This window comes from Abramis brama (assembly GCF_963993115.1).
Source record: "Abramis brama genome assembly, chromosome: 7".
Taxonomy (NCBI): domain Eukaryota; kingdom Metazoa; phylum Chordata; class Actinopteri; order Cypriniformes; family Leuciscidae; genus Abramis; species Abramis brama.
In genome coordinates this window covers 30,342,212-30,369,530 of record NC_139969.1, presented here as the reverse complement: position 1 = coordinate 30,369,530, position 27,319 = coordinate 30,342,212, and the positions used below count along the sequence as shown (strand labels likewise).

The following is a 27,319-nucleotide window of genomic DNA, read 5'->3' as shown; positions in this document are numbered from 1 at the left end:
TTTCGGATATTGCCATCTTTGTCGGGACAATTTGTCCCCATAACATAGGGTTTACCAGGACTATACACACACACAGATAATTTATTACCTCAGGAATCAAAATAATGCCGCCTTAAATTGAAAATTTTGCTGTTGTCAAACCTCAATGGATTTGATACTGCTGATTCAATAAAGAAAATACATCAGAACAGGTAAGTATAGATAAACTTTAATATACTTTTAAATTCTTATCCAGTCGAAAATACAACTTTTGAATGAAAGGCACAGTACGACCAGACTTTTCCACAGTCTCAGAACAAACACGTACAGAAAGCAGACATTTTTCTTACAGAAAATGCACAAATAACTCAAATTTTAACATAAACAGCAGAGTTCAAAGGTTGGAATGTCTTCAAACCAATATGAAATGAGGAATATTTAAAGCGATAGTTCATTAAGCTCAATCAACTCCCAGTATTGCTTTATTACAAACATGGGTAACATTAGCAGGGCATAAAAACAAAAATCACACAAAAAATATTTTAGAGGACAAAATTGATGAGAGGGCAAAAATTAAAGAGTCTATGAGAAAAAACTATGATCTGAACATGTAGTGCAACTTGTCTCTGTAAACTTAATGCAAGTGCATGTGACGGTATGTCGTGGTTGCCAGCTTGTGAAAAAATAAACTGCATCAGTCCAAAAAGAAGGTTAAAAAAAACAACAACAAAGGTTTATGAACAGAAACATGAAAAATAAGAGATTTATTGTGGTTTCCCTTTTGAACAATCTTGGTCAAAGCATTGCTAAAAGAACAAAATGAACCACACAATGGTGACAATATTCTTTGGTATTTTTATTCTTGCATACTCGGTTGTTTCAACTCCATTTTGTTGTTTTGAAGTATTTTTTCAGGTTTGTTTTTTTAAATCATGTCGTCCAACTACTATCACTGACACTGACTGACACTTTTACAAAAAGCATCAACGTCTCACCAAAAGGTTCATTGTAACATGAAACACTTGATCAAATTTTCCTTCGAAAAGAGGCATAATTTGACCAAGCACACTTTCAAATTCAGTTAAGACTTCACCAAGATTCCCGTAGCAAAGAAATCAGGTGGTTATTCGATTATAGAGAAAACACAAATGGATGAATCTCAAATCCTGTCAAGAACATGTCCTGGTGATCTTTCACCCAAAAAAAAAAAAAATTTGTTTAGTGTAATTTGACATGTAAAAATGTATATATCATGGTAGTATTAAACTGCCTTAAATAAAATATTTTTGTACATTATTTTTCAAATTTACAGTATTAACATAATGAGATTAACATGAATTACAAAAATAAAGCAAAAACCCAAAACAAAATTAAACAAACTAAAACCCCCAAACAACAAAAGTCAATAAAAAACAAAAAACTAAACAAAAACAACAAAAGTCAAAAGAAAAACAAAACAAAACCCCAAAACTAAGTACAAAAACAAACAAATAAAACTAAACTACCCCCCCCCCCCCCAAAAAAAAACCTAAACAAAACCCCAAAACTAAGCAAAAAATACAAATAAAAAATAAAATAAACAAACGAGAGAAAAAAGAAAAATATGCAATAATTTTATGCAAAAATATGCAAAACCAAATTTTTGCTAAAACATAATTATATTCCTGACCAAAATGAAAATATACTAAAATATTATTATTTTTTTGTTTTTTGTTTTTGGGTGAAACATGACCTGAACACTTTTTTTTTTAAGATTCACTTTCTTAAAATTTCAAGATTTGTGTCACATCAGTAATAACCACAGCTCACGGTGCACTTACAGCACACAATTTATAAATTAATTAGAAATCGTATTATAGGATTCTGATCAGAACCGATAATAGCAGTGAGGGTTCACCGAAGCATCAGCTCACAGTCACACACACAGACACACACACAAGTGCGATCACAGCAGTTCGAGCCTCTAGTCTGCTGATTTTCACACGACCCTTTAATCCGTGTTCATGTGCAAACTTCTTAATTAGCCCCGGAGACAGGACTGGAACCAATGTTGGCATGATTGATAGCGGCAACGAAACAGCAACTCCCTTGAAGGTGTACAAATGCGTTCCTGGATCTGGCAGCACATTTGTAAAAGTACTTCTGATGTCTTTTTTTGAGGGGATATTGCAGGAGCAGCGTCCCCTGTTCTCAGCACTACCTGTTAGTATTGCTCGGCTGTGTGAGTTGTGTCAGGAACTCCCGCAGTTCTTTAGCTGCCTGGTAGCGGCCGTAACGTTTCTGAGGTTTGGTGCACTCGTCCAGCAGGGTCGTGAGACGCCCGTCTTTGAGCACGTCAGCGGGGGGGTCGTGCAGGAGACCCCCCGTGGTGCCACGCCAGGTGGCGAATCTGGAGAGGAGGTTCTGACAGACAGCGTAGTAGTTGTGGTCCACAGTAACTCGCGAGCAGAGGATGTCCTTGGAGAAGGAGAGGCAGGCTTCTTTGTCGCATTCCTCGTAGCGGCTCTCGTACCACACGTCATAGTTCTCTGGTTTATCTGGGTGGATTAAAACCCCCCCGAAAAAAAGAAAAAAAAAAGAAACAAGTCAAAGGGTGCATAATATTTGGCAAAATAAAACATGAGAACAAACTTTAAAATCAACATGAAATGATATTTGCAACTCATGTTTCTGGGGGAAACTAGATTTTTGAGAATTAAATATTGAAGACTGAAGTTAGGGCCTTTTGATTTCCACATTGCAGAAAACCAGGACAGAATCGCAGAATCCAGTCAATGGAATTTTAGAGTAGAGTGAATGTCAATGAATTTGATGAGTACATCATACGTAAAGCTGTACACTTAATCAAATCATGATATGTACTAGTGTCTGTGAATATTAAACCACAAAAAGCATGTTCCTGCGTGCCTCTATGCGGATGGGCGCTGCAGGTTTAACACAAAATAAACTTGTGTTAAATCATAAATCCAGAAATTTAAATGGAAAAAAATCCGGGATGCACGATATATCGGCCACCATATCAGTATCGGCCGATATATGTTAATTTTTAATGTTACCGATAAATAATGCATTTCCTTCAGCTGAGACACTTCAGATGCCCACTGTTCAACATGATGATTTTGATTGCTTAAAATATGATTTGAATCACTTCAAAAAAGGAAAATACAGTTCAGTGCAACATGTGCAGCGCAAGTCTGTCATATAGGCTACATAAAATTATAATGAGTACATCATTATAATTGTGTTTGGGATGTGGCTTTTAATGGTGAGACTTTTGTTTTTGTTATCAGGCTCTCAAAAATTCTATAAAAAATTGGATTTAGATTTATCGGCCAATATATCAGTTATCGGCTTTGAAATATAATGAATTATCGTATCGGACAATTTTCATATTGGTGCATCTCTAGAAAAAAATCAAAGTTCATAAGGCCTTATTATTGTAAAAATTTGAATCAGTTAATAAATTGTTAGTTTTATGAATTAGAAATAGACATGCTTTTTGATTATTCAAATTTAAATGGAATCCAGTAAAGTTAAAATGGAAAACGGTGAATTTGGAAAATGGATTTATCCAAATTTAAATAAGCTTAAATAAATTGTTGTTAAACTAAGTTTCACAACAAATGGAATTCAGAAAATAAAATAAACTGATTTTATTTTATTTTCCCTATGAAGTGAAGCCAGGGCAGAATGAACTGTCATGAAGAGTTAGGACCCCTCCAAGTTTGGCATGCTATTTGGAGAAATCCATTTAAAATCACTGCTAGTAAAAGTTAATGTAAGCTATGATTAGCGATGCTAGCCCTGGCACAAGTCACGCATCGCGCTGACACAGTAAACATCTCAATTTGTCTAAAGTAGCCTTATGACCAAATGGTAAAAGGTATCATGCTGAAATGTTCTAAAACCTTATGTGTTCATTTTTGACAATTCCAATGTGTTCACATAGTATTTATTACACAAATGCAACAAGCTACTTCTCCATTGCAGATCATGTCTTGAGTCCTCACTCAATCGATCAGTATAATAAGTAAATAAAACACGGAAGGGCATTTGACATTTTGTCTTGCATGAATGTTTTTGAGTTAGAGTGTTTTTGGGAGAATATTTCACACACTGGTGTGCACTAAAAGCACAGGTTGGGCTTCACACTGATGCCTCAGTCTCAAGTTTGTACTCAACAGGTAAAGGAAAGGAAAGTAGGCTTGTATGAGCCATGCCAACAGCAACTTGTAAACAGAGCGTGCACGAGGAGAACTAGACTCGTGCATGCTCTCTCATGCACACGTTTAATAGGCGTTCCCTCTCGGGAATTCTGTTCTTTTTTCTGCTTAGTTGCTTTAATCGTTACTAAGATAAAGATAATCGTTAAGATAAACTCATAATATCTATCACCAAGTAGTTGACCAAAAGAGAGCTCCAGTGCTATTTTCATGGCAATTCCTTGAAAGGCAATTCCAAAAAATAAAAAATAAAAAAAAATAATAGGCGAACAAAAATAATTCAGGACTCCAGCAGTGAAGTTAAGTAGAGTCACCTTTATTTATATAGCGCTTTATAAAATGCAGATTGTTTCAAAGCAGCAAAAGCAAAAATTGGTCTGTTGTTAGTTGTAGTGGTTGTTGTGCAATAACAGACCACTAGATACCATGATTGAAGAATCAGAATTGAGTATTGCAGGGAGACATGAATGATGCATGGATCTGAACTAAGCATGGAGTTGTTTATGAAAGGACTGCCAGTGCCAGGAAAACGTAAAGCAGATGATAATCTACTACCAAAACAATGTGTCTAAACTAGCCGCAAGCGTAGCGGCAAAATCAAATAGAAACCATTATAATCAGTGATGCTGTCTACACTGGATGTGGTGCAGCAGGACAAATCCCTGAGAGGGAACTGATGCCCCGTTTGCGTTCGTGCAACTTCTGACACAAAGGACAAATGGATTTGCAACGTTCGATTTCTCGAGTCCTGTAGACAGCCTCAAGCTATTGCGCCACGGCCGTCGCTTCCGGTGTAGACACGGTGAAAAGTCAAGAAACAAGGCCTATCTCGCCCTCCGATTCACCAGTACAGACAACAGTGTGTTGTGTTGCGCGCCTCAAAACATTAGCTTCTGACAGTATGAAGACAAACAAGTTAAGACGCCACTAAGAGACTTCAAATCACGACCACAAAGAGAAGCCCGTTGAAGTTGAGAAGCTGTAGTAGTGCATTAATAGGGGCTTTTGCATCAGGTAGTTATATGAACTTAGTTATAGGAGCAAGCCACCAGGGCAGTTCCCCGGGAACAAAATGTCCCCCTAGGGCCTTTATCCTGGTTGCATTCGCACCACCAGCAGGAACTCTGAGGTGACGTAAGCCAGCCGACAGCAACGTCATTTAAGGCAACAACTGGAGGATGGGGGACGTCGTGATCAGAGCTGTGTTTTTGTTGTGAGTCGTGGGTTTCGTGATAACAGAGATGGAATGTAGATATATAAGTTATGTAATGGAAAGGGCAAAAAGGAGGGATGAAATCTCCAACTTGCGGTGCTACATATCATAGAGGCTAAGACAAGAATGCAGCGCAGACAAATGTGACGGGTAAATGCCGTTAACATTAGCTTTCTGTATGCTTATGTCTTGTAACTCTTTACACGGCTTTTAAAAATGGCATTTGTATGGCATGCGTTCGACCAATCAACATACACTTACGTCACTGTTAGTTCTTCCTATAGTGCTGGGTTAGACCCTACTCTGAAGTAGAAGCTAATTTAGTTCCCCCAAAATACATTCCTAGAACTATTTTGTTCCCAGATCCTGCAATGTGAACGCGCCACAAAGTGTGTGGCTACTACACACACTCTAAATAATAATAGCTACTACAATTATTGTAGTAGCTATTATTAAATTGTAAACTGGCATTTAATTACTCTTAACTAAATAAAATTTAAAAAGGCTGCATTACCTAAAACTGCAGCCTTAAACAATTCCTAAAAAAACACTTGGCTGGTGGTCCAAATAACTTGAAAAACATCTTGCTGTTAGATTCAGTACAGCAGGCAACAGCAACAACAAAAGAAACCCTTTAACATTACACAGTGCTTTATTTCTTGAAGGTAACTTCAAAAAGCACGACATACATTACAACTGAGTGGCGATCTGCAGAATAAAGACACTGAATTGATTCAGCTTTTCACTGGAAGAAGACAAATAAGAAATTCTTCTGACAGCAGGTGCATCTCTTCTCTGGCCACACATTTTAATGCTGAACAAATCAATAAAGCTGAGGATCCTTTAGGAGGAGGTGGTGGTGGGGGCAGAAATAGACTGGGCTGCTGTGACATCGATTCATCAGCAAAACTATATTGAGTCATAAAGTGCCTTAAAAGAGTGGGGGATCTGCAGTCTTGGTCATTTGACACAGCTCAATATTGTGCCAATAACTAATTAGAGAAAATGAAGTCACCATGCTGCCAATCACTCTCGAGGGAGCCAATTATGAGATCCAGAGGAGTTAATGTGCCACAGCCAATCAGAGCGCACGCTGGCTTCAGTGCTTTTCTCTTTTGCTGTGTGTGTGTGTGTGTGTGTGTGAAGAATCACATGTAGAGGTTTATGAAGAAACAACATGAAATAGGAAAATAGCCTACTGTTTCAGAGCTGAAGGAAAGTCATAAATTAAAGGGATAGTTTATCATTTATTCACTAACATGTCATTTCAAACCTGTATGACTTTATTTCTTCTATGGAATACAAAAGAACCCCGTTGACTTTCACTGTGGGAACAAAACAGATTAAACAATCTTCAAAACATCTTAAACCCACTAAAATTGGCAACACTTCAAGACCTTCAAATAATCTCAATAAAAAAAACTAAGCGTATACAGTATACGCAGAAACCACCTTTGGATGGAACCAGTGAATGGAAATCGTTTCTGAAGCCATGAACGGCAATCCTTAAAAGTTTCATGTTTTAATTCATTTGAATTAGTGCACTTTGATATTATTATCAGCAGAGTTAACTAAATGTAAAAAAAAAAATGAATAAAAGCACATCCATTCAGTGCCCTACTGCCCTTGATGGAACCTTGATGCCCACACAAGTCCAGTGAAGGGATATGACATCATAAGCACACGTCAATTCAGAATAGAAATCAATTTAAAAAAAAAGCTTGTTATCTAACATTTCAGAAAGACCCATCTGCGAGCAAACACGCGCACACACACACGAGCTCCATTCAGATAAATGCTGGCAGGCTGGAGCAAATAGCCATTGTTATGTAGCACACATGCTCCAAGTTCATCCGCCAGCCCAGTTCGGCCTCTCTGGATGGCAGATACACTGGCACACATACAGTACTTGGACCAGCACTGCACCAATCCATGCCAGCTCACTACCGTTCAGAATCAAAAGTGCAGCTTTGGGCCACGTTCATATGTTGCAATACAAACGCTTCAATAGCAATACTTCATCAAACATGAAACTGAAATTTAAACCCCATGCATTATTACCAGTTAATTACGGGGCTCTACCAGGGGCATAAATGAGCTTTTCCATAATTTTCAGAGGACAATAGTTTAAATACCTTTATAAGGGTATTATTTTTGGGCAGATTTACTAACAGCTTGCGTCAGCACCAACCCTCTTTAGGCGTTAAAAACTACTGTCAGGATTTACTAAAGGCACGCAGTGAAATTTAGCGCTGAAAAGGCTTTGAAAGTTATTTTTGCAGCTGATCTATTGCATATGCATTTGCAGGAGTTTCCCGTTCAGACACAACATTTATGTGAGGAGAGTATTTAAATGAATTACGCAATATGATTTACTAAGGTTTGCGCTAGTCAGTTTACTGGTATTTGCGCCATTATTTAACGTCTGGTTTAAACCAGATGCTAATTTGCGATGTTCTTGGTAGATTGCGTTGGTCATTATGGAAATGATCCGGCTGCGTCCGTGTTCTTTAATGTGGGCATTGTCAGTAAATCACCCACAGAACTTTCTACGTCCATCATTTTATGGGATTGCGCTCTTACGCTAATTTGCCCAGTTTAGTAAATCTGGCCCAAAATGCATCTAATGTATCTAAATGTATCTGTGTTTTATGTCAAAATTTAACCAATTACTTCAATATATCAGAATACTATAGACAGTTACCAATACAAGTTTATCAACTTCAACAAAAGCCATCTTTATACTGCAAATGTGGAACAGAAGTGGCATCAGACATGGCATTTATGTTTAATGCAGCTCAAAGGTGGCATACATGCTTTTACGCAACAATTGCATAATGTAAACAGCCTACACAGAATATACATCAAATTAAACGGTAACGGTATTGTTTGAGGAAACGGTATGCCAAATTATGGCTACGTAGACGAAACAAGCTAAAAAACATTTATGAATTAGATTGTTGTAGTTTTTTCATGCATTATAAAATCAAGACTTAACACTGGTTATTTTAGTAGCATGAAAAACAAAATGGTTGTTCAAACTGGGAATAAATTATACGCAGAAAGGGAACAAAAAAATAATAATTCTAGGACTTCCACCTACAGCAATTTATACACTCCGGCAGAAACTCCTGTTACAATCACTCAATCTGTCTATACTGCACAATGAATCTCTTACTTGCATTGGATCTGCACTGCGTTGTTTATAAGAGAATTCACAAGAATGCAGAGTTCAGACAGCGAACGTGTGCACTGAACAAAAATCGGGTGTTAACAGCGGTGACTAAAGGCTGCAATGTACTTCAAGCGAAATTGAAGAAAATAAGGCAAAAACAAAGTTTGTTTTGGAGTTTACTTTGGGAGTACAAACATTTCAAACACTTTCGGGAAACATTTGCTCTGGCTGGTACACAACACAGTCAAACTACCACTGGTCCGTGGTGATTACGCAGAGGTGGACGAAGTACACAACTTCCTTACTTGAGTGAAAGTATAGATACTACTGGTCAAATATTACTCCGTTACAAGTAAAAGTTGTAAAGACCTATTTTTACTTAAGTAAAAGTACAGAAGTACTCGTTTTTAAAAGTACTTAAGTATCAAAAGTAAAAAGTAAATGTCAATGCATTGTTTTATTATTGTTGCATTGTTGTATGTAATACTTAAAGTACCGTATGCCTCTGAATCAATGCCTGCATACCTACCCTCATGTCAATATCAAATTTATTTCTAGAACACAGTTCCAGTAGTGGGATTGAATGTGAGATTGAATAAGTCACTCAATAAAACCTCCACAATGGTTTCCGACACCCAAATGGCTGTTCCCTCAAATATTGCCCTATTTAAAGTTTTTTGGCTTTTAGTATGAATATGTTAGCCTTACTATTATCTATAAGCTAGTGTGCTCCAAAAAAGTGACAAAATTTGCATTTAGAAAACCAAACCCAGCGTTGAAAATGAAAATCAGGTTTATGTCAGAATCCAATGTCAGATTGACGTTGATCTCCAACGTTGGACAGACGTTGTATTGTGGTTGAAAATGAAAATCGAGTTGACGTCAGAAACCAACATCAGTCGGGTTCTGACGTCAACCCGTCTTTTATTTTCAATCAATATCCAACGTCAATCTGACGTTGGGTTCTGATGTCAATCAGATGCAGGGTTCTGACGTCAACCCGACTTTCATTTCCATACAAAATCATCCACTGACTGATGTTACTTTCTACTCAAGGACCTTGACAGATTTGTAGTGGAGTAAAAAGTATGATATTTGTCTTTCAAATGTAGTGAAGTTAAAGTAAAAAGTTTCCCGAAAAAATAATACTCAAGTAAAGTACAGATACTCAAAAAGTGTACTTAAGTACCGTACTCAAGTAAATGTACTTTGTTACTGTCCACCTCTGCGATTACGTAATGGGTAGGTGTGGCTCTGAGGCTCCGCCTTATTTGACGTTGAAATAGTCTTCGATTCGTTTCTTCTGTTCAGTCCGTCGAGGTTAGATGCGAGTAAAAATGTACACACTGGAAAGCCGCTTTATAGTGGAAAATTGTGTTGTAAATCTAATCGAAAGCGACACTGTCACGTTTTTGTTTTGTTTTTGATGTTTAATACTGTAAAGCTGCTTGCTTTCAATCTATTGTGTAAAGTGGTACATAAATAAACGTGACTTGAGTGCCGAATTGCAGAGTTTGTGCAATGTGTCCACTACTAGACTGTGATAATTCTGCCAGAGAGAAAGGTCAGAGAAACATTTATGTTGACGTGGAAGGCCAAAAAACAGGTGCTCCAGCCCATCTGAGGGAAAACTGAAAGTGGGTCAGAACATATGAAAGTAGACAAAATAAATAAATAAATAAAAAACACACCGTCTAACCTGGATAACAGTTTCCTGTGCAATTTTTTAATGTCATAACGCAAACCAAGAGCACGGAGACACTGGAATGAAGTCATTACTTACTCTGCTTTATCAATCTTTTGTCTGCCACTATGACGTTTTCTGCATCGACGACGATGACTTTCCCGTCACGGGGCCCGACTGCAAAGTTGTCGAAGCTGACGTCTAAGAGGTAAAGGGCAAAGTCAAAGTCGTTGTTGGTCAGCTGCTCGGCGATGTCCATCAGCTGCTTGGCCAGATCTACTCTTTTCTCCCAGGGCGCATTGTAGAAGCTCCAGAGCTCCTCACCCACGTAATTCACCGCCACCATCCGGCCGCAGGCCCCCAGGTATTTGGCAAATGGCCAGCCCTCATCGGAAGGAAAACTCTGCAGAGATGAAACATGAGGAGAGAGAGTCAAGGTGAGAGAGATGTTCTCCAGTCACACACACACGGTAAAGAAAAAAAACAGCATGTCCTCTCAAATTTAGAGCAAAAGATCTACATTAAGACACTGATAAACTGCAAAATCATTAGCTTGGAGCAAAGTAGGTGAACCAAACTTTTCTTAAGTGCTGTGGATATTCGATAGCCCCATTTCAGTCATTAAAAATGGATAAGTGACCATTAAACTTTAATCCCAGAGATTCAAATAATTTAGAGGACAAAACACAGCATTCGGTAACCAGTCGGAGCCTCCAACATCTGGCCTTCTGTGGTCTAGGCTGGAGAGGGGATGCTTCCTGCTATTCACAATATATGTTTTTGTGATGGACATTTTGGCAAAGCGAACCAGTCACGTATTTTACTGGCTTACACTCCTAATGTCATAAATCTGATAATTGCAGGAGGCATTTCAGTGATGTGTCCAAACTATTACACTCATCCTGTCCTTGAATCTTTTAAGGGTCACAAGTGAATTACGCAAAGACAAAACCCACTAGAAGATTCCTGTTTCTCTTGCCTTGACCAGCTCTAATGCTCATAATGTACCAACTAACCAAAGTACACACCCCGTCCCCAACACAATTTATTTATTGGTTTATTTGGTAAAAACTAAATGGTCAACTTCACATTGAAGAGAACATGGCGTCACTGCATTTTAAACTATCTCTGGGAACACGTCATTATGAAGTTCCTCACTATGAATGACACGTCATTATGAAGTGTCTGTAAAAGGCCATGTCCTGTGTGAGAGTGAGTGAGTGAAAAAAATATATATACACTTCACTATATACTAAAGTATATTAAAAAAAAATAAACTTTACTGTACAGAATCCAAGTGGTTTCCTCTACACTCTGTTGTTGAACTTTATAAATAATAGATGAACACCAACAAATTCTCACTATTTTCCTTCTCTTTATCCCAACACTGACAAAATAAATAAATAAATAAATAAATAAAACACTGATAAATAGAGAACATTTGATATATTTATATATTTATATTTATATTTATATATAAAAAAAATAAACAAACAAACACACATATATAAAAATCTGTATAAAGCTCATGGTTTCCACAGCTCATGCTGTCTGGAGTTTTTTTATATTGAAATGTCTTCCAAATTTGCAGTGTTTAGTCAGCAGAACAATCCAAAATCACCTTAAATAACAGCACAACTCACAGAAGAGATGTATGTCTATCCAACACAGCCTCGCTTTCATTCCCATTAAAAATCAAAGATGGCGCTGCTGTGAATAAGGTCTGTTGGGCTTGAACGGTCAAATACACAAACTTATGAGTCAAAATGCCCATCTTTGCAAATATGCTCATAAGCAGTCATTTATATCTTAAGTGAAAGTAAACAGTTGAGAAAGAAAATGCATATGTAACAGTATATTGGATCCGTGCATTCAGTCTCAACCCTAATGCTCTGATGGGATCGTGGGCGACCCAAATGACATTTGCCGATTTAATAAAAAAAAAAGTAATAATAAATAGGAATGATATCTGGTTGTATGTTAGTGTGACAAAAACAAAAAAAACATGTATTATACCAAGTTTTGTTTAAATTCTATAATAATTTCTAGCATTTTGCAAACCACAAAGATTATATTTTACAATTCCAGTATTCAGTCCATGTTTAAAAAAAGTTAAAGAGTAAATAAATCTAGTTAATTTACAGGTCTTTATTCTCCTCTAGAAAACTTCACAAGCTTGTTTGTCAGAGGAACAAGCACAACTCATGACTATTTAAAAAAAAAAACTATGTAGTTGCAAGTCAAGTCCTATTTTACTTGTATTAAACATTCTCTGCTTACATTCTGCATTGATTTCGTCAAACATCACATGTCTCCTGTTCTGCTACACTCTGCTATCAAATTTCATGAAGGAAAACCAAATCCATATACATTAAATTTAATTGAAACCAGGTTATGACAAAATCAAAACAGCTCCAAGAATTTCATTGAAATAAAACAGCCCCCCGCACCACAAACCCGTTGAGCTGCAGTTGGCCGTTTAACATGGTCCGGAAACAGGCTTCTTTTTTCAACTTGAAGTGCTGTTCTTGCTATAATTGAGACTCTGACTAACTCTAACACTAACACTAACCCACAGAGCAGAGAATTTCATCAAGCACTCTGTAAGATGACGATGTACATAACCTTCAAAAGTTTATTAAACCATTTCTAAGAGATGCTTTACCAAGAAAGGTCAAAGAGATCCTCGATTCTCAAACACTCTAAAGCTGCATGTGAATCTCCAAACAACCGTAAACGGTTTAAGGAATATGAACGATATGAAAAGCTGCATACATATTCAAGGACAAATTAAATCTGAGGTTACTGTCTGTCAACTATTGTCACCTGAAGCCTCAGGAGTCTCCGCTACACGTGCTTTCAAGAGTAATAGAATCAGGCTAATTACATCAGAGAGTGTTGTCAGATCAGTAAAGCATGGAATAAGTGACAAACACAAGCAACTCAAACAAGAGCGTGCAGAGAGAGCCGTTTCAGAGGAGTTCGTTATTTGTTTTTCTTGACTAGCCCATCAAGAACAGGAATGTGCGTCTGTTTGTACTCGACTCTTTCATAAACTCCAACAATGGCCAAATGGCTGCGTGACACACTGAATAGGTAGTTGTGGGCAGGTGAAAGGTTTGTTTTAATAAAAGCACCATCAACACCACATAATGACAGACACGCCAGGTGCGAGTCATCTATAAGAGACACCCTTCCAATGTAACCTGCTGATGATGGCTATATATATATATATATATATATATATATATATATATATATATATAGTTTTATAAATTATTAGTAACAGACTGTTGATAATTCGATGACCCTTCTTGATTTAAAGATGGGTCTTATCAGTCTGTATGATCATTTTCATATGCATTTAGGAACCTATGATTTCAGAGATGCAATTTACAGTTACAATTCAGAATGTAATCACATCGCGATATGGACTTTCTGTGAATATTAATGTGAAAAAGACGTCTCTGCATGTCTCTGTGAATGAGCGACGTACTTTCATCTACTACACATGCACATAAACTCAAAGGTTTTCACGCCAACCCATGAAATAAAAGTTTGGTTTAACTTGAAGAAATTGTGATTTTGTACAGTGTCACAACGGTGGCTGTAATGAGCGCATGAAGACGAGGAGTACAAACTAAACAGTCTTTAATAATAAATCCACTGGATCACAGGAAAGAGAAACTCAGGAAAAAGCATAACAATCATGCAACTCATAGACAATTCCGGACAAAGACACTGAATGAACAGAGGGTTTAAATACACAGGGATAGTTAACGTAAAATGTAAAATGCATGACTCAATCATAAAACCATGGAGACAAACTAAAGAGAACAAAGGCAAACAGGAATATAGTGAAAACTAAATGAAAACTGAACAAACACGTTTCATACAGTAGAATGTATTTCTTAAAGCAATAATGATAAACATTTACATAACTTTATCTATTTTCTTTCATGTTTTAATTTTAACAGTAAACCTGTCTTGCAACACAGTTTGCTCACACTCTCTACAATTATAGTCTGTCAAACTGGTGCTGACGTGTAAGGAGGGAATAGCAACTCTGCACAGATGGCTATGTTCTATGTGACAAGCTGTGAAAGTATACAGAAGTGCTATTTTGAAAATATGGGTATGTTGGAGCTATAGCACAACACACTGATGCTCATGCGGGCAATGCTAGTTTAAAGCCCGCCTGCAACGTTTTCCGATCCCATTCCTAACCTCTACTATATTTGTGTTTACAGTTAAACACTTACAATGAAAATCAATTGGGAAAGACATTGTAACAGAATAAAGTACAAAAATGTTTAAAAAATTTCCCCAACAAAACCTAAATATTACACATATTAACCTAAGAATAGTGCAATAAAATCACTAACTTTGTATGTGCAAAACTCAGTAATTTTCCCATGATACAGAAAGAGAGCGAGAAAAAGTCATCCACAGGAACTACATTGGTAATGTATAATCATCTGTCTAGTCCTGAAAATACTATGTAGCTCAAGTAACACATTTTTTGTATAGAATAATTCATATTTTTTGCAGCACATTTCTGCTTTTAAACCCTCCAGAATGTCTCGTCCCATAGACTTCTATTGAAAATGCATTACTTAAGTCCCCCTGTAGTCAATAATTGTATCCCTTAAAACTCATCTTTGATCACCAAAATGACATATTTTAACGTTTTTTTCCTTGAAAAAAAAATTTCTTCATGCCATAAACTAGCTTGAATGTAACTCTACACCCGTGCCTCATTTTGTATTAGCGGTTCTATGAAAATGCAAATTAGCCCCGCCTCCACTCACTCACACCAGCTCAGAGATCCACTCGTTGATGATCACACGCTGATGTGATTGGTTACAAGTTTGTGATGTCAGAAACACCAGCGATTTCAAACCACGTTCTTGAGAATGTCTTTGGTTCACTGTAGTTTTAAGGAGAAAATATATTTATACAATATATTTGCACATAGTTTGTCTTAAACCATATTAAAAACGCCACATAGGCATATAAACAACATTAAAAACTTGATTTTCACCACAAAGTGACTAACACATGCAACATAACATGCCTGTCAGCTGATCTGCCAAAAATACAAAAGCTGAGCAGATAAAGAGGAAGAAAGACAGGATGCAGAAGGAAGACAGCTGTCAGTAAAAAAAAAAAAAAAGAAAAAAAAAAAAGAGGCCTATTCTGAGACCCGCACGAGTTGTTATTAAGACTAGAGAAGCTGTGCTTTTTAGCATGTAATATGTACAATTAATTAATGTTAATGCAGTGCTTCTCAAAGTGTTTTGGTCAGAAAATTTGGTGAGCATGAGAGAATTCTTTCAAAAACATTTTTTTTTTTTAATTACCAACCCCAAACTTTTGAACAGTAGTTATACTAAATATTTTACACGTCATAAGCCGCTTTCCGACCAAGTAGTTACAGGAACTTAGTTCTAGGAACTGTCCACTTCTAAACAGTTCTATGAACTACTCTCCCCCAAACTCGGTTTTGCTGTTTGCGTTCGCACTGGCCAAGTGGCCATAGGAACTGGTAGGAGGGGTAAGGGAGTGACGCAAGCACGGTGACTTTTATTTTGACGGCGCGACAGACCTTTATTTTGGCGGCGCTGAGAACGCCAGAGCAAACAATGCTCGCATTCTCTGTGTTTATTAGTTAGCGATCTGTCTAACAGTACTATTTAATATGTTATTAGATAGCACTGTTATAGAAAGTAGACAGTTTATGAAAAAAAAAGGTTATTAGCCTATGCCGTGTGGTTGATGTGGCCGACATCCGGGTACTTTAGCCAATAGTTCTAGGAACTGTGAAAAGGTTCCTCCGGTCGGAAAGCGGCTATACTCTACTCAATAGTTCCTTTAATTCTGCATTATAAATGTACCTTAACAATTTTCTGTCTCTCTTCCCCCAAATGTAAGACCTCTGCAAACAATAAATTAGACATTTGTTTGTACTCTAAGATATAAAACTGTAATTAAGACTTTTATGACCATACAGGTATTATAGTTTAAAAACCTAAGGGCAAACTAAATTAAAAACTTTCAAGAATCTCACTCCAGGAATCACTTCAAAAACACTTTTTAAAGTACTGCTGGCACTGTCTGGACAAATTTCTTCAAAGGGAGAAGAGTTCACCGGTTTACATGAAATAATAGGCATTTCCTTAACAACCTTGCTGTGCCCAGTCTTGTTTGTGAAAAGCCTTACACACAAACAGCGGTCGACTCCTGTCAGCTCTGGGACTGTTTAGAAAGGTGCTCCGGGCATGGCTACCTCATAATAACCTCATTGTCAGGTGAAGGGAGAGAAGGCGCACACTGAGCTGTGTGCAAGATTAATGCCGTGATGGACGTGACCCTCAGGGCTCTGCCTGTGCTATTCTCAGCCTGACCGAGCAGATGGGCTACGTTCTCAATGGAGGAAGGAGGCGCGAGTAATGTAAGCGCAAAGTCAAGCGCAAGCAGCTTTTTTTCCAGAGGACACATATTTCACAACAATCTGACACAATACCAGGCTAAGAGGAACAAATTGTGTTTCTGACCTTTACTGCTATGAATAGAAGTAAAAATGCCTTTAAAAAACCTCTCCAGGAAGGGGCATCTGAATTCTTGTCACACGCTATTTTTGTAATCCTCTCACTGTCTTGCTCGTCTCCGGCTCCATAGGCTCTTTTCCCTCTCGTCAACTCCAAACACAACAAATTACTCTTTTTTTCTTTTTACTCAAACCTAAAAATAAACAGACCACAAAAATCTGAACTTGAGTGACTCCAGATCCATCCTGCAGGGCTAACGGAAAACAGTCGTATGATAGAATCTAAATTTGGCTTTCCAACATACAGAAAAGAGAGCATATAGCGTGCCCTGTCTCCATTGTGGTATAAAACCAAAAATGACTGTCTTCAAAAGCAGAATATGAAGGTAGGAAGACAAAGCATGTCCGAATGCAAGGTAAGTGTATAAGAAACGTTTCTGAAGGCTGTACTTTGTTGCTTACTGTATAATATCCCACAATCCTGTGTGTGTGGATCAACCATTGGTGGAAATTAAAAATGGCATCTAATAGAGTGACTGAAATGTAAAAAAAAAATTGCAAATGTATTTACTGGAAAATAAGAACTGTCAAAGTTAGGGCTGCATCTGCACAATATCTCTGCATTATCGAAATGTATTGCAATCTATGTTGGGTAAGTTACTCTAAAAAGTAATTAATTATATCTTCAGCAGAGGATGTTGGAGTTTGATTACTGTACTAGTTACTCTCTCTAAAAAGTAGTGCTTTACTTATTACTTTCTAAATCCCATCAACCTCGACCAGTTTAACAATACATAGATGTGAAAACACTCTTTTAATTCTTTAAAAAAAATATAAAAATTTTAAATTATTCTTAAACTGACCAAACTTATTAAAGGGAGAAGGTTACATTAAAAATATACATTTTAACATTAGGGGCCCTATCTTGCACCCAGCGCAATTGACTTTGTAGACCGACCCATGTATCATTCCTATTTTGCACCCGACGCACAGCGGACTTTTCCCTCGACAGACGCACGTCGGTAAATTAGGGAATGAACTTGGCAAATCCGCCATTATAATAGCAAACCGCCATGGAACAAGCGCGCCTGCTTTTATAGGGAATGTGAGATGATGTCTGATTGGTTTATTTCACGTTACGTCCAAACCACACCTACGAGTAATGTAGCTACTTCAGACCAACCCATTTTAGATTTGCGTCGGGCGCAACAGTCATTTATCCCGCCGGTATATCCGGTAGATCCGCCCACAAAGTTACTTGTGTTTCACGTTTGATACTTGCGTTTCAGATCGTTAAAATAGGGCCCTAGAAGTTAAATGTTGACGTTAAATCCACTATTGTTTTATATAGAATTGTTCTACAGTCTATAAGGTATTTAATTCCATTACATCAGAAGTAACTCCAATTAAATTACAATCTCTTTACTTTTTTTATGGGAAAAGTAATTAAGTTGCACCTAACACTGATTGCGATATGCATATGCATAGTTTACAATAACTGAATGATTTTAACATTTGAAAAAGTTACATTTCTGGTGATGTAGACAGTAAAGAATAGACTGGGCTAGGCTTGCTGCGATATTCGGTGTTGACGGTGTTCAGCCGCAACAACGGTTACACCCCTTGCCCACCGCCCCCCGCCCCCCACCGTCTCATTTAGTTCAGTTAGAGAACAGACACTACAGTTAAAAACTGAAAGTGTCTGGCCAATGCAGTGTGAGCTGAAAGAGAGTCGCAGCACAGAGTCAGATTTCATTTATCACGAGAGTGAGAAGCTGACTGACAAGACGACTTGGTTTCAAAGCGAAATTTGGCAATATTTTGGATTTGAACCCAATACTAATAGGGAACCTGCAAAGGATTAGTTGTGTTTTTCATTAAGAATAATAATGAACCCATCATTCAAGCAAATCCTGCGAATTGCTGCAAATTTGTTCATTCATAATGGCATGGAGCGAGCAGAGCAGAGAGAGCGCTTTCAGTTCATTCCTATCTATATTACTATCCGAAACAGCGATTTAAAAGCGAGGCGCAATAGAGGGAAAAACTCCAACGTTCCGCAGTGATGCGCTCATAGGAAATCGTATAGTCCGCTTAAACCCACCCATTTCTTAACATCGAATGCAAGCTCGTATTCAGATCTGCCTCCATCCAAATCAACTTTCGTTGGGTAAAACCCAGTCCCCGGCTCTTCCTTTTTTTTCTCTTTCGATAATCCGTTTCACTCGAACGTAAGTCACAATTCGAAAGAAAAAATGTGTCTCTATTTCAGTTACTTTCCAACTTTAAATATGATTTCAAATGATTTGACATACTTTTGGGACTATTGTCTCACATATTGCATGATTTAATAAATCATCATGTTTTTCTTCAATGTTTTTCAGCACTTTATGGTGCTTTGGAAGGACCTTCGTACACACTGACTGACAGCAAGCCAGCTCCCTCAGGTTTCCGATTGGAAAGCAGATTTTGCCTGCCTTTCTGAAACAGCAAAAGGTTGCTACAACTTCTGGCAAACTAGAAAAACTGGCTTTTCTTATATTCCGGAAGTTTGATGAATGATTTAGAGCATTCTGAAGAGACAAGCATCTGTTAGCTTGAACATCATGTTTTTTTTAGCAGAGGAAGGAACAGCAAGCGCTGGTGAAGATCACACTTAATCGCATCTATGGATTAGGAGCCAATTCATTAGCAGCATCCACAGCAAACTAATGACATTTCATTATGTTGACCAAACCACTACAGAGGTTGCAGGGCAAATGGAGGGCTAAACTGTATGTTGCTAATCAAATCGAGCGACCCGCTCTCCGGAGAGAGATCAGATTGCCTTTATCACCTAGAATGCCTGAGGTGTGGCAGATGGAGTGAATGATGGGAGGTGAGAACGGATATTGGCTGCTCTCACAGAGATGTCCTTTTGTTTGCCCAGGCCTTCGACAAGCAGGGTCAATCGCAAAAGAAATTGGAATAGATTAGCTGGGTGTAAAAATCAATAGCAGACCGAGGGCTGCAAAAAAAGAGAGCTGTCAAGGTCTCTCTGGTGTGAATGAAAACATTAGGAAAATAATACAGTGGAAATATTGATATGTATTGTCTATGATATATCATTAGCCTCCAATCCCACCCATGAATTTTGTCTTCTATGTATATCAAATGATAGTTAGGCAATAATTAGTCTGTTTTTGCTTAATTGTCCAAAAAAAAGTTACAAAATGATTAATGCAATTGTAAATTACAAATGCCACTTCAGATGCAGCGTCTGTGCAACTTCTGCATTGCAAAGATGGATTTTGTTGATACTAATTTCATTCTATCAGTGTCTATTCTAACTGGATTTATTAAATACATAAGAATTTGAAATAACGTATACAACTAATAAGGTTATAAAAAAAATTGCCACTATAAAAGGTAAAAATCCCCAAGAAATCAATTTAAGGGGGATAACATCACCCCTCAATGGAAAGGTTAAATTGTGTCACTGCTGTGAAAAGCTTTGGGAGTCAGCTGTCCTAAACCAATCAAGCAATCAAGCACACACTCAGCAAAATAATATCTAATTATCATTATCGACAAAATTCCAGAAAATATTGAGAATATTTTTTGTCAATATCGCACATCTCTACGTAGGAAACCTGTGTCGTACCAAAACATGTTTTGGACAATCTTTGAGAACAATCCATCACCTCCGTATCTTTAAACGCCAGATTCTGGAATGACAAATGCTTTATGTCTGATTTATGTCTGCAGGAATTCTTCAGGACAAGCATGCTGTTGCCCAAAGCAGAGAAATCTCTTAGTGACCACCGACAGACACAAAGTATCTATTATTTACACAGCCTTGTGCAGAACTGTAAAATATGCAAAGATGCAGCGTTAATCCCTTGAACTTTCAAGCAGGCATCAGACACAGTGCTTCTGCATCAAAAGAAAGATTCAGCAACTTGAAAATTCCATTTAAAGCAGATGTTTTATCGACTGGTGTGTGAGTACCTGCAGCACGAGAGGCTCGGGGTTGAACGCCAGCGTCATCAGCAACTGCATCCGCTCCGTGTCCTTAAGGTTCTTCAGCAGGAAGCTTCCAGAGTCCTTGGTCTCCGCGTACCTCCTGACCACTCGGTCCAGAAGCCTCTGCGAGGGGCAGTGCACCAGATCCGACCAGCCCTCCACCACCTCTGGGGTCAGCAGTCTTACGTCCCCGTTAAGTCGGGCAAACTCCGTTTTGTACATACCCTGAATGAGATCACAGCGCGGTCTACCAGTGGCCCGTTTGCAGATCTTCTGATCGATCTCTGCCAGCTCTTGGTTGGAGCCCAGGCGCTTGAGCACGACCCTGCGCGTTCCTTCCCTGGGTTCTCCGTATTGAGCAAAATAGACGTTCTTTACATTGAAAAAGTCTAGGAAACGCAGGCGACCCCACATCTCGAAGGTCACCTGGCTGTTCATGAACTTGCGGCACCAGCTAGTGCCGAAGCAGGCCGGACACTTGTTGAGGCCGATGAATCGGCGGTCAGTAAGCTCGTTCCTCTGAAACGAGGCGAACAGGTTGTGAGTGTTCATCAGCAGGATCACAAAAAGCGCTACGATGAAGAGGAACTTGCCACATCGGTAGACGCGGCCAAATTTGAGCGACCGCAGCATGCTGATTGGCTGCAGCGCACTGAAGATGGATGCGGTTAATCTTCGTCAATGTGGGTGTTCCATCATTGCTATGTGTAATATAATCATCATCCCCATCACGTTCACGTTAGTTAGAGTGGTCCATGCTGGCAGCAATGTTGCCTGGTAAGCCCATCGGTTTCAAGAGCCCCTCTCACCATGTTTTACAGGAGGGCTCTCTGGTTTTACGTCGAGTTCAAGCATTAAGCTGCAACATCAGTAATCCGCTTTACCTGAAACAGAGAAATTAAATCAGATTAATGAAGCCATACGCATTAATGATGCGGTTATATGCTTCTTTCAGATTAATTTAAGAGAACAGATTGTTCTAAAGAGTTTATTGGGGAAAACGGATGAACAATCAATCTGCACGTTAGCATTTTCTTGTGTCAGTTTATGTTTCAATCTAACATTCAAAGCCCAGCCTTGTGGAGAGGGAAACAGAATGGTGGGAATTATTCAAAATTTATATGGCAACGCTCACTGTGACTTCTTAACACTTCAAATTCAGTGATGTACAGTACACTACCGTTCAAAAGTCGGTACGATTTTTTGATGTTTTTGAAAGAAGTTTATTATGCTCATCAACGCTGCATTTATTTAATCAAAATCCAATAAAAACAGTTATATTGTGAAGTATTATTACAATTTAAATAAAATATATTTTAAACAAAAACGTTCCTTTCCTTTGATGGCAAAGCTGAATTTTGAGCAACCATTACTCCAGTCTTCAGTGTTACATGATTCAAGATTTTTTTTGTTGAACAGAAAGTTTAAAAGAAAAGTATTTATTTGAAATAGCCATCCTTTGTAACATTATACTTGTTTTTACTGTCCCCTTTAACCAATAAAATGCATCCTTGTAGAGAAAAAAAACCCAAGCTTGAACTTTTTGAAAGCATTTTCAATGCCCATTTTTTTTTAGCCCATTAGAATTATTAAGACAAACATTTGCAATACATTAAATAATTAAAAGGCATTCATAAGAGGCTCTAGTTGACATTTGATATCCAGCAAAAAAAAAATGTTGCTCTAAGAGAAGACTCTTTCCAGAATGTGGGACGAGGCTAAAAAAAAAATGACAATTACATATTGGCTCAAAAAAAAATGACTTCCAAATAATTATATCCATGCAAAAAGATGCATTATAGTAATCATAGCTTAAGGTCTTCAGTTAACATTAAAAATGTATATTCACCAAACAAGTTGGGTTCAAGAATCTGTGTTGGCTGAACAAGTCTGACTCCTAACATTCAGTGTTTGTCATGTTCTGCAATAAAGAACAGCTTAAAACCCACAATTAATGGTCTGGTTTCTACAACTTTCACTTAGGAGCAAAAATCTGCCTTCGTACAGTCAATTTGCACATGCAGCAGAAAGTCCAGGCATGATCGGGCTAGTCAAATATGTCAGAGTCAAACGAGATATATGACTCAGTGATTACATCACTAACTTGAATTCAAAAGACGCTTTTAAACAAGGCAGCAGAATGCATACTTTGAATACAGTATTTGACTAAATATTGGATAAAGTAGGGTAGAGACATTTTTTATGATAACAAAACCTCCCTAAATAAGTACACAAGTACACAAGCCTTTCATAATAAAAGCGTTTACATGTGTTTGGCAGTTGTTGCATTGGTAGTCTTCATGTAACCAGACTTTTGACAACTGCCGCATAAAGTCTAACCCACTTAACACAGACTTAGACAGGAAGAGACCAGCATGTAAAGCGCTCAACCACAGTTTTTGTTTTTACGTGTCATATAAAGTCGGGTTGATCTGATATATCTGATAACGCATTAATAGATTGGTTGGGGGAAAACTCAAATAATGGCACAGCAATGTCAGCCCAACTGCATAACTAAAAATGTGGAAAAACGTGCATAGATTTTTTTCTTTACCCAAAGGTAACAAACACTGATTATTCAACTGGAAACGTGCTAAAACCACAATGCTTATAGCAGCTCTGCTAATTAAAATAATTATGGTAATCTTCACGAAATGCCTTGTCGCATAATGACAAAACAATATTGTTGTACTTTTTGTAACAACGCCTGTAATAATGAATATGCAAAAAAGAAAGGAAAAAAAAAACAGTGAGACAAATTAATAACCAAAGACGTATGTCTGACACAGGCACTGGCATGAAGCAAATGAAAAACAAAAGGATTTTGAAAATGGCAAAGAAATAAAACAATCAATTGACAATGTTTGTAGCCAATTTGTAAGCATGAAACCTTCAGTAGGTTCACACAGAACGAGTTTTTGTTCCACTGAGAGCAAAAACGCGACAAAAAAGAAAGCAAGGTCTAGAAACGTGATTTTTAAAAGTTGAACGTCTTTTAACTGCAAAAAGACGACCGACGTACCCCAACAGATGGCAACAGACACTTTGTCAGGTTTTGTCGGATCACTGCGTTAGTGTCACTGTTAGTCTCTGTGACAGTGTCAGAAATTTAGCGTGATCATCTCACAGTGTGGTTGCTGAAAAAAATATTGCAGGCTATCTTTGGTTGCAAGACCTAAAGACACGAGCACAACGATCAAACACGTCTATATATCTATTGAAAAGCAATGGAAAAGTAGTGCGGTGGAATGGGAAAAACTTGTGTTCTGTGTGAATGGCCCCTAAGACAGGAACATGCGAGTTTCTCTGAGGCTCATGTGAGTAAAGCTGTAGTCATTTTCTGCCTCTCCCTCGGCACTTTACGAGCGGGAAAAAAGGTCCAATAAAAACCACACCTCATCATGGAAAGAGAGCTCAGATAACAAAACAGCCTTCTCACCGGACATGTTTCCCATACAGAAAAAGACACAAAGCTCTCGCTGCTAACAACTTTTAAGACTTAGTATATAGAGCGCGAAACTTCTTATGAAGGGATAAGGCACATCATGCAGACAGAGGTAAACAGACCTGGAAAACGTCTGGCAGATGGTGACGGTTTTCGAGATGATTCATCAACACCAGTTTCAAAGCTCCACAACAAACCTGGGCTCCAGCACTGCGAAATAAATCCAGTTTCTAGTAAAAATATTCAGCATTTACCCTCGTAAATGAATTGAAACAATGATGCTCGGGAATGCCAAATGAGCCCTGTCACACTATGCAAACTTTTCTCTACTCTCTCACAATATTTTGATCAATTTCTATTTGCAGGACTCCAAAAAGTCATTAGAAAACCAAAAGTTATAGCCAACATAGAATGTAAACGTGAGTGTCTTTAAAAAGAGGCTCTCTTACTTCTCTATAAATGTTTAAACAATGCGTGCTGGGCAATTCATTGCGTTGCGTGCTGCTTTAAGTTCCACTTCTCTGTGGTCTTGAAAATGAAAAACCACAGTTGTCACAGCTATTGACTGCTCGAGTCAATAACGTTTGATCACACAACGCGGCCGAGCCGCTATGCTGCAGCTACAACAGTCACTATCCCAACCAGATAAAGAGCAATAAATTATCCATGCTGTGCGTGTAAGAAACCTCACCGAACAGAAGCCAAGCACAAATGTGAGGGGGTAGATGTCAGCTTGCACTTTACACTCTTATGATTGATGGCTGTAGTGTGTGAAAGCAAGTGGGTGACCTACATGAACAACCCTTAAAGGGATAGTTCACCCAAAAAATGAAAGCTCTGCCACCATAATTTACAAAGCTTCATGGCTCCAGACTTACCACATATGGAAGTGGCACAAATCGGAATTGAAAAAGATCAGATTCCATGTGGTTTGTGCTGTTCACACTCTCATAAGAAGTGTCACACGTGAGCAAAAAAGATCGGATTTGGGCGACATTTGCCTGCATTCTGAAGAGCAAGAAGTGCATTAGTGCACTTATGTGCATTTTAAGTCGCAGTCTGGAGCCCTGATGTCATTCCAAACTCATTTGCCATACAATTTCTGTCAACACACACACACACACACAATACAATGAAATCAGACAGCTCAGAGAAACTTCACTTGAGTTTTGTTTCAAAACATCGTTTTGCAGAGACAACTGCTGTGCAGTGCACTAGTTGAGTTTTAACTTTGTAAATATTACCACACTGTAAAAAAAAATTATAATAATAATAATAAAAAAAATCACTGTCAAAAATTGTACTTCATTGTATTAACTCAATTATTTGTATTTCAATGAACTCAAAATTAAGGCAACCAGGTAACTTACTTGTTTAAGTTAAACCAACAAGTTTTTTTTTTTTTTTTTTTAGAGTGATTACTTATTGGACGCCTGAACAAACTGGTTTAAGTTCTCTTTCTTTAGAGATGACGTTGAATTATTGCAGTTCCCACAAAAACAAGAAGACCTGTAAACGTCTGTGTTTTAAACCATGTCAGCAGCTGACCGTTCAAACTCTGACCGCTGGACTCAGTGGTCAATTCGCCACGTCAATCATGGACAAGAATACTTTAAAGCATATTGAACTGCGGATAATATAGAGTAGTAGAAAGCAGGTAAACAAGAGCGACGAAACTGCGAGGACATTGAGTAATGCACTCGGGAACTTTGACTTTGTTAGTGTGATATAAAGTAGCCTAAATGGCAAACGTGTATATGTGATGCACTTACACGATCACAGAACGAGATGTTGATAATATCATTTTCACCCCGGTGATCGATAAGAATAATACGAAATAGCTGAATGGTTATTGACATGATAATAATAATGAAAAATAATAATCACTATTATTATCGAGCAGTTTGTGATCCATTATCATCAATGCAAAATAGAAAAGTTTCTCCATCCATTCGCGTTAGCAATCAAGTTACTTTCGCCGTTTCGATACAGAAGTTCATGCAAGTTCATACACATTTCACGGTAGAAAACATTGGAAATATGAATATGACCACATGCAATGATGACAGCAACCTACCAAATCAAAATGTGTGAAACTACGGGTTTATCCCACTCGCTCGAGGAAGCGTCCGTTGTCTATTTATGAACTCCAGTCTCTTTTCACCAGCCGCGTGCATCGATGCTTTCCCACGTTGTCCATTTGTTGCGTGCACATTCCTATCCCCTTTTCTTTATTCCTTTAAAATTCGCAAAGGTTGTCTTCTCAATCCCGAGACAAGTTCAGTCTGCGAGCGGTGAGGCAGCTGCACAAAAGATCCGACTTCGCGGATCGGGTTTCGTATTTACGACCCTTCTGGTCAGTTTACGTTAGTGGTTACTAGGTGATCGTGTCGTAACTCCTCCCTCGAGCTCAGGAGCGCTGCCCTCTTCACGTCCTCATCCTCAGGTGTATTTTCCTGACCTGTAATTGAGACATTTTATAAGAAAAGAAAAAAAAAACTCTGTTTTATGGAGGAGACCTCCTACTTTTGACCACTCTGTCAAATAGCAGGTGAGTGAAAATCAGTGAATATCCTCTGAGTTGCACGCCCGCCCACATACATATCGAAAGCCACTTCTGTCGGTCTATCGCAGTTATTTTGAGTTCCTGTAAGGACGCCAACATGTTATTCAGTTATGAAAGTGCATTCTTTTTATTCACTGGAAAATCAATCGGTTATCTATCGCATTATTGTGTAGCCTATAAGCTAAACACATTTTTGTATTTCATACAATTAATTTACTTTTAATATTATTATGCGTTTATGTCTGGAATTAACAGGAATAGGCAAATACTGTATAACTTTGTAAAACTTGCCTAACCTAGTATCAGGTTATTTGTTGAAAGTGTAACATTGATTAGGCCTACTATTATGCCTAACAAAACTGGACTCTGAATGAACAAGAATAGGCCTATGCAAATGTAGCCTGACTTTGAAAATTTGTCTCCAGTTAAACTTATATCAGAATATGTAACGAAAGTATAACGTTGATTAATAAAAAATC

General features: G+C 38.0%; 1 protein-coding gene across 1 annotated transcript; it reads right to left on the bottom strand.

Annotated features, from left to right (window-relative positions):
- Positions 1 to 192: 192 nt before the first annotated feature.
- Positions 193 to 26,808, bottom strand: dipk2aa (divergent protein kinase domain 2Aa). Its single transcript, XM_084119010.1, has 4 exons — positions 26,352 to 26,808; positions 20,815 to 21,713; positions 10,374 to 10,677; positions 193 to 2,516 (listed from the first exon to the last, which is right to left on the bottom strand). Exons 2-4 carry the CDS (start codon positions 21,460 to 21,462, stop codon positions 2,176 to 2,178), a joined length of 1,293 nt encoding a protein of 430 aa, XP_083975136.1. The 5' UTR covers positions 21,463 to 21,713; positions 26,352 to 26,808; the 3' UTR covers positions 193 to 2,175.
- Positions 26,809 to 27,319: the final 511 nt, after the last annotated feature.